The 12,496-nt window shown below is 37.1% G+C and overlaps 1 protein-coding gene across 1 annotated transcript; it reads left to right on the top strand.

The window, feature by feature from the left end:
• Positions 1-4,263: 4,263 nt before the first annotated feature.
• On the top strand, positions 4,264-7,746 carry LOC145783581 (kelch-like protein 12). Its single transcript, XM_082595478.1, has one exon. The coding sequence runs from the start codon at positions 4,264-4,266 to the stop codon at positions 5,815-5,817; it is 1,554 nt and encodes a 517-aa protein (XP_082451604.1). The 3' UTR covers positions 5,818-7,746.
• The last annotated feature ends 4,750 nt before the right edge of the window (positions 7,747-12,496 follow it).

The raw sequence follows: 12,496 nt of genomic DNA on the forward strand, positions 1-12,496 counted from the left end.
AACCTCTTCTGTTCATGCACATTCCTTTTCACACTCACTTTAACTTTTTGACCTGGCATGATTCGTGAAAAGGAATGATCATCATCAAGATAAAACTCACGAATGATTTGTTTGGTTTCTTCTGAAAGTTGGTATTTTTTCCCTACAGTGGCAGGTTTGCCTAACACTCCTTTTTTTCCCTTCAGCATCATGGCTTGCCTCACAGAATAATCTGACACATGTTGTTGTGCTTTCTTAATTGTGTCCAAGAATTTGGTTTTAAAGTTAAAATAGAATACTTATCATCACGGTCAGCGTTGTAAAGCTTATTTTTCAATTCATCCATTATGAGATCCAAATCTTTTGCTTTGACTGCATTTATTTTATGATCTTCATTCGTTTCATCCTGCGAAGTACTTTGAATATCCACTGCCAATACACCAACTGCTTGTGCAAATGTCTCATTCAATTGTTTTTTAACTTTTCCAAGCTTCTCGGTACTGTGAGAGAGTTTTTGACGCTTTATTTTAGATTCTAATGTAATGGGAGATGTGCCGATTGCATCTAAAACTGTATTGGTTTTCTTTAATGAATCCATATGTTTCAATGACAATTTCCCATGGAGTCCTGTTTCTAGTTCACTTTCAGATGATGAGATCTGAGATAACTTGTCACTTATCGAAGATGTGCTGGATGAATCATCATTTGTCATATCTTCTGTGAGAAGAGTCCAGCATTTCCTACAAAGTTTTTGTCCAGGAATAGCTTTTAGGTTTTTATTTTTCAGAAATAAAGCGTGGGCAAGATTGATTACATGAGACCCTTTTGGCTTTTTATGAGACCGAAGTCTTGAATGTGTTAAATATGTCACAACATTTTGAAAAACGAACCGCATAGTTGTGCAATAATATCTTTTCATGGTGAAAGCATAATATGTTCCCATGTTGCAAAACAATGTCGTCATCCAGTTCAGCACGCATTTGTAAGATTTGCAGTTGTTCTTTACCAATTTCTTCAAATCAGAGAAAGCCTTTCTGGCGAATTTGAGTTTGTTTATGACATTCATCATTTTCATTCAAGTGCACACCAATTGAACAAGGGATATTATCCATTACTAAATTAAACACAGAGTATAGGCTACTGATAGATAGAATAATCGCTTAATTTCACCTGTAATGTAGAACATATGACACTTCGTTTTCGAATTACTGATAACTTTTTACTCAGCCATATGCAAAACTTAAATTCACTAAATTCAAATAATATCATCTTTCAACTACCAAAAATGACTTTTCATTTTTTCATAAAGTATCATAGCGGCTCGGAATATGTGCACAAAGTGAGACACCTCAAACAGCAAAAATCTCCATGAAGGCAACTATTTAGAATGTTCTAACCCAATTGTTTGGATTCAGCACCCTCAAAAATGGGGAAATAGCATTTTACTTCCATCGATTTACTGTAAGGGGGAAGCTGTAGAAACTCAAATTCGCTGAAGCGTGACGCAATTTTTTATTTTAAGATTTTCTTCCATTTCATCTCAGAGATTTTTTTATCCACAAATTTTGTGATTTCTGCACTAGTATATGCCACAAAATGTTGTTTTAATGTTTCTGGCTGACATTTTAATTGAGAAAATAACGAAATGGAAGCAGCACTTCTTTGCTCCATTAATTTTCTCAGCCGAGTCATGGCCAATTTTATCTTGAGCATTTAATCACAAAACTTTGCTCCTTTATTGGAAGCAGACCATCACGTGATCTTGTCATCACAATTAACGTTTTGCTTTTCAAAGCGCTCTGAATTCTGCCGCATAATGTTATTGTTTATAAGAATGGGATTGCTTAATTGTTCAAGTGTTCACGCATATAGAATTATTCAAGAGCGATACTACGCGTTTAAATGTCTGAACTAAAGTGAAACTATGGTACTCTCGAACAGCTCTCGAAGTGTGAATGTTGTCGCCTTCTTGTTCTCGCACAACCGTCCGAGTAACAGTCGCACTGGTTCAATACGAACAAAAAATCAAATTATTTAAGTTTAAAAAACGCAATCAAACAGAAACTTTTACTCAAGTGATTTTACAAATTTTGTAAGTTATGGTTGATAACGTGTTAGAAAGTTAATGATGTAATCCATCTGTCTTCCATCCCATCATCCAAATCTTATAGTCTGCTGGTGGGGACTACAAAAATAGTGACAAATTTCGCGAAAACTTTAAACTGTTTAACGATTTGCATCTATGCTTTCAATTTGAATCTTACTGATTCCTTGTTTTGATAATGCTTTGATTTGAACAATAAAGTTGCTTCTTCAAACATTGAGCGGCATGAAGAGACCTGCAATGCACGTGATTTCTTGTTATAACAGTTTATTATATAATTTTCACAATGTCATCTTGGTCACAGTTGTTTGACGTAGTGCATTGTATTGTGGTTTATTTATCAATATCTATTTTTGACCAACCAACAATAAATCTGGAAGAAATATTTTTAAAGCGAGTGGCACTAAAACTTCTTTCTAGAATAACTCTATATGACGAAGACGTCTGAGTGAAGGATTTACAAAATAGATTTATAATATGTTGTTTGTTTAATTAATTCTTTATGTTTATATGCGTTGATTCTACATAGCGATTTATCTTCAACCGCCAAGAAGTTTTTCGTGTTAAGTTTGGTTTAGGTTAGAGGGGCCAAATTTAATGACAAAGCAATGCACAGCGGATGTGTTTCCTTTTACACAAACTTTTGATGTTGGTGTTTAGTCTTCAACACTTTTGTTGCGTTCTTGTGTGATGCCATTCATGAGCTAGACAGGTAGTAATCGCATTTGTTGTGACCTCAAGTAAAAATTTCCCTTAGTATTTTGTTTGTTCATCAAAGACACAGAGAAATCAACACATTCCATTTGAAACTACTTTTGTTGTGTTCATGAGTAATTCGTCTACTGGTTTGTTTTTTTTTCGCTGAGACTTCGGTCATTTGTCCAAAATGCTTTGAAAAAATTCGGGCATTTTTTATTTATTTCGGTCATTTTTTCAGATGAAAATATTTCCTTTCAAGTAGCTGATACAAACCAAAATTTGCACTTCCTGACTGGCTACAACATTAAGTTTCGCTGAGAAATGTTGTCGTGTTTTATCTGAGAAAAGTAAGAACAGACAAACGTTTCTTCAACGTTCATCAGCGAAACTCAACCTTGCAACACCCGGCCGCATATATACATCTTTTATTGTCAAGTCACAGCCTATCTATTTAGTGAGTTGTGCAAGGCCTGGTGCATTGCGCTTGAAATGGCTTTGCCCATGGTAGGATTTCTTTGTGGGGTTTTCTTTGCCTGCCTTGCTATGAGCTAAACGCATCAAGACGTGTTCCCCTCATGACCATCAGCACTCTTGATAACGCACCATCGCCGATCTTCATAGCAATTGTTCATACAAATCTTAAATATATCAGCTAAAGCTATGTGGGCTAATAACGCTATAGCCTACTAAATATATGTTGTTTAATTTTATTTTTTGTAACATTTTCTTTTTTTTATTTTCCCTTTGTATCTTAAATTTTTCTGAAAGTGTTGCGACCGTGCCAAATTTCTTTCAACTCAATAACTTACTTCGGTCACAAGCACGTGTTAACGTTTGCGTTTTGTCGCTTCTACCTTTTTCTACACCTTTGCTATGTTGACGTGTATTGTTTTGATAAGTTGGTCAGAAATAAAAACAATTGAACTGAACAGTACAACGGAAAGGAATAAAAACAAGTAAGAATGACCAAATAAAAAAAAAACGTTACGCTCTTATGGTTCGCCATTACAAAGTAAATTAACTCTTCAACAATTTCACCGCTCACGTTGTAGCGTGCTGGCTTCGCCTTACTGTGCCAGTGCGCGTATGCCACGTCATAATTGAATGTTTTGTATGATGCAGCATTTAACCTCAAACGCATAAGTTTATCTGCAGTTCAACAACGCAAGCGATTTCTTGTTGGAATTCGCAACCGAGAAAGCAAACTGAATCCACGTTCTACGGTTGCGTTCTCTGCATTAAAAGTCAGCAAAGCAATATTTTTTTTCGGACATTTTGACCGAATTGACCATATTTTTTTCGGACATTTTGCTAAAAAATCGGTCACTCACCGAAAAAAAAAAAAGCTCGTCTAACTCCATGTCATTTATGTTTTTGCAGGAATACATTTAGTTAACATTGAAGTTGCAATGAAGTCTAAAAACTATAAAAGTAATCACGCTTTAGAAATTTTGTCAATGTTGAACAATGACAGAATCAAAATGAAAAACTATTGTGATGTCACTTTAACTGCTGAATCTAACGACTTCGCTGGACACAAATGTATCCTCGGAGTGTTTTCAACATTTTTCTCAAAAATGTTTTCTGTGGAAATGCGAGAAAAGTATGAAAGAAAAGGAAATGTCCAAGGAGTGACTGAAGAAACACTTGAAGCTGTTTTAAACTTCATTTACACTTGTGACATCACAATCACAAGTGAGAATGTGTACAACTTAATAGAAGCAGCTAATTACATGGGGATTCCGCACGTGAAGGAATACTGTGTGGAGTTTTTACTTGAGGAAATTGATGTAACAAACTGTCTCCGTATTCGTTCATACTCGAAGTTGTATAATCTTCACAAGCTTGTAGAAAAAGCAGATTTTGTGATTGCAAACCACTTTGAAAGTCTAATCAAGGAAAAACGATTCAATGAATTGAAATTTGAAGACATCAAGGAAATATTTGAAATAGAAGATAAACAAGTGATGTCTGAGGAAATTGTCTTCCATGGAATGATTGAATGGATCAAACATGACGTCGATGCACGTAAGCAACACTTGACTGAGCTTTTCAGTTTATTGAAACTTGAAAATTTATCTGGAGATTTCTTACAAAATGTTGTCAGCCAAGAAGAATTGATAAAAACGTCATTAGACTGCATGACAATGTGTTTTCAATCAACAGTTTTTCGATTGCAACAAAACAATCAAACTATTGTTTCCCAACAAAAAGAAGAAAAATATTTGATTGCTTTTGCTGGAAATGAAATGTGGAAATATGACGTCATAGAGAAAGAAACATATAATCTGACAAACACATTGCGTAATCACAGCAGTGGATCATTTGTGAGTCACAAAAGAAAAGTTTATTTCATAAGTAGAGAGAATACCAAGGTAATGGAAAGATTAGACTTGGACGACCAGGAGTCAGGTTGGAAGGAATTAGCTTCTACAAATGTAAGGACAGGTTTTGGTGCTTTTGTTGTTTTTGATGATTGTATTTACAATTGTGGTGGATGGGATCGGTTGGTTCGTCTACGATCTGGAGAATGTTATAACATTGACGAGAACAAATGGAACAGGATTGATGACATGAATGAAGAACGTTGTGGCTTTGCCTTGGTTTCTACCAGCGGAGGAATATATGCAATCGGTGGTTATAAAAAACGTCAGTGCTTAAACTCAGTTGAACATTACGATCCTCGTCAAGGTGGTTGGAATATTGTTCCTTCAATGACAGTTGTAAGGTACGGTCTTGCAGGTGTTGCTCTCAATGGTCAAATATACGCAATAGGAGGATACAACAACAAGAATAAAAAACTGAAATCAGTCGAACGGTTTGATCCACGGAATCAAACTTGGTGCAATGTTGCAGAGATGAATTATGCAAGAAAGTGTCATAGAGCTTGTGTTTTAAATGGGAAAATATACGTCGCTGGAGGAGAATCAGATGCTGTGGAGGTTTATGATCCAGAGAGAAATATTTGGGAAATTGTTGCAAACATTCCTGAATTTGAAGACGTTCGATTTGTTGTTTCAGTAGAATTTGCTTAATTCGTCACCTCAAAGGGATTAGAAGAAAGTGACGAATTATGCAAACAGATCAAAACTCCTGTGCATCATAACGGGGCCGCCGAAAGTGTGACGAATAAGGGAAACTGACGAATTAAGCGATGATGAATTAGACTAGGTCTATTGTTATGTTTTTATGTGCTTCATCTTGTCCAGTCGGTTGCAATAAACTTTTTAATGTTGTTAAGTTGTTTTAAAATTAAGGAAATCTTACGCAATGAACCAAACGCAGGGGAACCTGCTTTGAGAACTATTGACACTTGAGTTTATTTTAAGTTAAACCTTTAATTTATTGGATGTGTTTCGCTGGATGTGTTTTCCTGGATATTGTATAACATTACCAGTAGTATTGTAGCCAAGTTTTAATCGGGTGATCCGTTCCCGATGGTGGCCCGATTCACTTTCACGTACCGCAATCGCCTTCTCAGTCTTCCTCATTGATTGATGTTTTTATTCATCCTCATATTGGATTTCCTGTAGAATTGTTTTGTCTTCTGATGGAATGGCAGAGTTTTTTTCCATCTTGAGATTTTCTTCTATTCGCAAATTTTGTGATTTCTGTACTTGTACAATGTGCATTCCACCACATGCTATTGTAATATTTCTGGCTGACACTTTAATCGAGAAAATAACGAAATGGAAACAGTACTTCTTAGCTCCGTTAATTCTTAGCCGAGTTTATCATGAATGTTTAATCACATTGATTTACCAGAAACTTTGTTCCTTTATGCGTAACCCACCAGACCATGACGTAGTCTTGTTGATAAACTGGTTATATTGATATATACACCATATGCTGTGATATTTCCTGCCTATCAAGAAAACTACGACCATAGTGCTTTATTTCTGTAAAAGTTGACTATTATTTGAACATGCAAAACCGGATTTTTTTTTTGACATTTTGACTGAATCGACTTTTTTTCTGACTTTTCGCTAAAAAATCGGTCAATGACCGAAAAAAAAACCTAGATCAGAACCAGCGCTTTGGTTTTAAAGCCTAAATGGCGTTCTGCATTCTGCCACATAATGTTATTGTTTTTAAGATTGTTTGATTGTACAGGTTGTTTACACATATAGAATCATTCAAGAGCGATATAGTGCATTTAAATTGTTTGTTTGTTTGTCGTATCCAGACTTACACCCGGTGATTTAAGATTTAGATTAAGTGGACGGGAAGGCAAGGAAGCCAATATTTGTGTCCACCTTCAAACTTGCCATTAAGTGTCATACCAAAGACACAGCCGCATGCTCTTGAGCGGTGTCGAACCGGCGCCCTTTCGACTGCCGCTCCAGGGTTCTCACCACTCGACGTATTTAAATGACTGAAGTGAGACTATGTTGCTCACGAAGTGTGAATGTTGTCGACTTTTCGTTCTCGAACAACCGCCCGACAACAGTCGCGCTTGTTAAATAGCAATAATAATTTATTTGACACCAGTTGGATACAAAATAGCGTCCAACTGGTGTTATCATAGTTGAGTTCAAACGGAACATTTACTCAACTAGTTGTTTTACAAATTTTGTAAGTTATTTCATGACACCGTGTTAGAAAATTCATGATGGTATCCATCTTTCTTCCATCCCATCATCCAAAAGTGTCATTATTCAAATTTTTCTGAGTGAGGCCCCCCAGACCCCCCGCCGTTTTACTCGCCTTCGGCGAAGACACGGCCGGGATGCGCCCGTCCGCAGCACCACCACTTTCACACCTCACCAGCCGCCACTGCTCACGGGGACTACAAAAAAGTGACAAATTTTGTGAAAAGTTTAAACTGTTTAACAATTTGCATATGCGCTTTCAATTTGAATCTTACTGATTCCTTGTTTTGATGGATGATGCTTTGATTTGAGCAATAAAGTTGCTTCTTCAAACATCGAGCTGCATGAAGAAACCTACAATGCACGTGGTAGGCCAACAACGTTTTATGTTTCACATTTTGTGTTTCTTTGTTTTGATAATGAAAGTAACTCCAGCTGGAAACTTGACCAAGTGCTCCCCTGGTGGTTGTTGTCTGTAAAGTTCTATCCACTAGGTGCCGCTGAACGGAGAACTGTCATTAAAAGATGTCACTCACATCCCGGCAGTTGAACCAGCACCGCTTTATCTTGCATTTTTTTTTGTTTTTTCAAAGTTCGGTCTTCTTCAACTGACCTATCGGGGGGATTACTTTACTGCTTGTTTTCGTATGAGCTGAACGCTTAACACAATCGTTCCATAATTGTCTGGTTTTTGCAGTTGTGCAACTTCGGGGTGTGCGCTTCCAAAATACATTTCAAAGACTGCTCTCAATTCAGCGGCACCTAGTTGATGGAATAATTTACAAATAACTTTAACAATCGGACAACTTTGTTTTGTCAATTGTTGTAACCGCGTCTTTGTCAGTGGTTCAAAGTCTCTCCGTTGCCAAGTGGATGTAAAAAGGCCAGGAAATAGGCTTTCTCAGTTCGCGCAATATGTTTTCCACATTTTATGCACTTTTAAGTTTTTTTCTGAAGGTGTTACGCTGGTTCTACACAGGGATATCTATAACTGCGGAATTGGAAACTCTGTGGAACTGAAAACCATTTTATACACCAGTAGGTCACTTTTCTTTGTGCGCTGCTATGATAAATAATCACGTAAATTGACCTCAAATGGCAGCAAGTAGTAGCTAAACGAACAACCAATAGTGTAACAATCAATTCACCTGCTGTAAATTGTAAGGTCTACGCTTGCCTGGTTTGTTTACTTGTTTTATTTTATCAGTGCAGTCATGTAGGGGAAAGTGGTGTAAATTGGACCCTCGTGTAAAATGGACCCCGGCTGATTTGAGACTAATAGCGGTAGGTGAAGTCATGAAGATCACGTGACATGGAAGAGGTTAGCAAGATCACGTGGTAGCAGTTGCGTTTGATCTCATTTCTTTTGTGGCGTAGTTACGAAAACGCAAGTAAACTATTAGGGGTGCTTGATCTTATTTCGGTTCATGCGTTATTTCGATATAATCGGAGGCCAGAGGCAGGTAGGAAAATAATTTTAACGTTTCGAGACAACTACAACATTCACAGATACTCTACCATGACAGTATTAGACTCTCAGTTTGAGATGTTAGTGACGAGCCTGAAAGAAATTTTAGCTTAAGGTTGTGTAAAATGGACCCCAATAAAATGTGTAAATTGGACCCAGGGGTCCAAATTACACGTGGAGGCAGATAACATAAACTATTTTCTTGGAGTATTAAACTTTAGATATGTTAGCAGATATATATCTGTAACAGATATCAGCCCTTTACCAAAGCGATTCCGATGTATAAATCCTGATACTAAAAGCCCTGGGTTCGATTCCAGGTCGGGTCATGCCAAAGACTTTAAAAAAGGTACCGATTGATTCTTGCATAACGCAGTGAGGATAAATCGGGTAATAATCTGGTGACATATCACCCTCTTCCAATCTGCCTTGAGCCAGCATGGAAGCAGTAGGCCTAGGGCTCATAAAATCACATGGAACCCTGTCAAGTAACCCATGTTGATGCGCAATCTGCTGCAAGCGGAGATAGCGAATGATTATTATAAACGGCGAAAATCATCAAAAGCCACAATTTTGACAAGTTCTCATAAAAACACTCTGTAAATAAGAGATAGTGATATGACAATTGCAACACCTAAAGGGAAAAGAGGCGGTGCGCAAAAAGCTGAACAGAAGAGGAGAAGAAAAACAGACAACAAACAAAATTCCATCTGCCTGGTGTGTGGAGATTCCACAGATGAAGACTGGATTCAGTGTAAAAAATGTAAGGAATGGGCCCATGAAGCGTGTGCTGATATTCGAGATTCCAAGTATTATTACTGCGACAACTGTTCATAAATGTCTGTTTCTGTTTTTGTAACAAAAACTTGTGCATGGGATGTTCTATTTTTGTGAGTTATCGATGGGTCCAGTTTGCACAATCACACTGTGTAAATTGGACCCCTTATTTGAAAAAGATGAAATTGACTATTTACCTGCAAGCGCCATTGAATTAGAAACTTATAGAGTGATGATAGGTGCTATCTGAATAAAATTGTATATTAAGTTGTATGTGTTGGCCAGGTATGAAAGGGGTCCATTTTACCCAACCGTTGTGTAAATTGGACCCTCACATGAAAAAATTAAATTTGGCAGTGCTACCTGCAGTTTAAATGATTTAAGCCCGATACTTCGTTATGTTGTACCTTTCATGTATGTAAATAAACAAGTGAAGTTTGGAAGAAATCGATCAAGGACTTTCGTTATGATCACAGATTTTGCTTAAGGGGTCCAAATTACACGAGTTTCCCCTAGTATTTTGTTTGCCGCTTAAGAAATTTCCAGAATGAATATTGGTTTAAGTTCTGATGACATCGTAAACGGATTGGTTTCGTATACTGGATCGATCAGTGAACAAGTTGATGATACAACAACATATTTCACTAATTGCTGAACACTCCTCATTTACTTCTGATCCGATTTGCAGTAACCAAAATACTAAAGAACAGTAGGCAGTTTTTGGCCTCGTTGCATTAATTCATTTTTTGGATTCATCGTTTTTTTTTTTATCTGCGTAAATATACTTTTATACATCAATTAAGTTTTAATGTGAGGGTACATTTTGTATTATTATCGTAAAATGGAATTTTGTTTATCTTTTAGTCGGTATTTTATTAATCTTTCCGTAGTCGTAGTAATGTGATGACCCTACTGATGTATAGCACTGGATAGAGTTTCCAATCCCGTAGTTATAGATATCCCTGGTTCTACATTATTATATTTTTGACCTATTTCGGCCTTAAAGTTCTCGTTTTGTCGCTTCTACCTTTTTTCCAGACTTCAATGTTTTGGCGCAAATTGACTTTGGTGCCGGAAAGACAATAAACTGAACGGATGTGTAGCCCAATTGAATATTTATTTTGTCCGACGCGACTCAGCTGGTTAGCGAGTGACTGTGAACGAAGAAGCTTCAAGATCAAGCGGCGCTGGTTCGACTCTCAGTCTCATGGTATGCGCTTGCACGACGCAGTGCAAGGACAGCTCTCCAATCGTCACCTTATGGATGAAATAATTTCCTAGCAACAATGTTTCAACAATCGGAAAACTTCACTCTGCCAATCTCGGTAACCAGCCTTGCATCAAAAGCCTCTACAAGTATGCGAAACTACCAGGAATAACCTATCAAGGCTTTGTCAGTCCGAGGATAAAGATTCAAAACCAAACCAACGTAGGCTACAGGAGTGTTAGAAATGTTGTTGAGAAGTTGACTTTCCAGCTATAGCCTATTGCGCCGTATTTAAAAAGTCAAAAAAATGGTAACATGTAGCCTAATTGTGGTCATTTGGTAAGGTAATGGCAGGATCAATAATAGGCCGCATGTTGAAAAGTGATTTCTTTGCCTGAGCCTCTTGAACTTCATTCAAAATGAATCCTTGTAAAACAGTTTTGGATCAGCCTTGGTGGCAAAGTGTATAATTTTTATTTATAATGAATAATTAAGCCTAAACAAAACCTGTAAGGGGTTCACGTACTCGGGTTGAAAAAAAAAAACTGCCCAAAAGTTTATTTTGTTACCACTCTAGGTTGTCTGACTACACTTAAGACTCTACACGGCAGTCAATCTTCTGCCCAACATGCCGGCCTTCTGGTTCATTTGATGGACGAAAAACAGCACGTTGTATAATCACTGTAATCAGCTACTGTGATGGTAGGCCTAGCATGCAGTGGCCTCAATGGGATAGGCTTCCCACGATTTATAAATAAACTGCTGTTTTTCCAATTAGTTTTCACCCCACTTCTTAACATTGGGTCCATTACAGTGACTTTAAAGAAACAATACTATTGAGCCTATTGTCTGTGTCATCATTGCAAACCTTTTACCCAGGGCTGTGGAGTCGGTGGGATTTTGGTGTGTACGGAGTCAGTTCAGTTGTTTTTATTTCTGACCAACTTATCAAAACAATACACGTCAACATAGCAAAGGTCGGGAAAAAAGTAGAAGCGACAAAACGCGAACGTTGAAACGTGCTTGTGACCGAAGTAAGTTATTGAGTTGAAAAAAAAATTGGCACGGTCGCAACACCTTCAGAAAAATTTAAGATATAAAGGGAAAATAAAAAAAGAAAATGTTACAAAACAAAAACAAATAAATTTAGGCTATAGCTTTATTAGCCCACATAGCTTTAGCTGATATATTTAAGATTTGTATGGACAGTTGCTATGAAGATCGGTCATTGTGTGTTTTCAAGAGTGCTGATGGTCGTAAGGGGAACACGTCTTGATGCGTTTAGCTCATAGCAAAGAAGAGCAAGGCAGGCAAAGAAAACCCCACAAAGAAATCCTACCACGGGCAAAGCCATTTCAAGCGCAACGCACCATAGGCCTTGCACGACTCACAAAATAGATAGTCTATAATTTGACGACATTGAAAACAATGACAAAAACAAATAAAACAAACTAGCAAGAACAATTCGTTAAAAAAAACGGCCGATTCCGACTACGGTTTGATAAACAACAATAAATAAAAAACTTTTTGTTTGCAATAGCCTACTCTTTTCTTTTTCTCTGTATTGAGCTTCAAACCTTTACCAAAAAATAAAAGTATTGGTTCTTGTCACTTTGGTGAAAGTCGCCGTTTCAATTTTGATTACAAAATTTCAAAAAAACTGGCAACCT

The sequence above is a fragment of the Aplidium turbinatum genome, chromosome 14 (assembly GCF_918807975.1).
Source record: "Aplidium turbinatum chromosome 14, kaAplTurb1.1, whole genome shotgun sequence".
Lineage (NCBI taxonomy): Eukaryota > Metazoa > Chordata > Ascidiacea > Aplousobranchia > Polyclinidae > Aplidium > Aplidium turbinatum.

Coding starts and splice junctions, on each gene's coding strand:
- LOC145783581 (XM_082595478.1), top strand. CDS start 4,264: ATGAAAAACTATTGTGATGTCACTTTAACTGCTGAATCTAACGACTTC.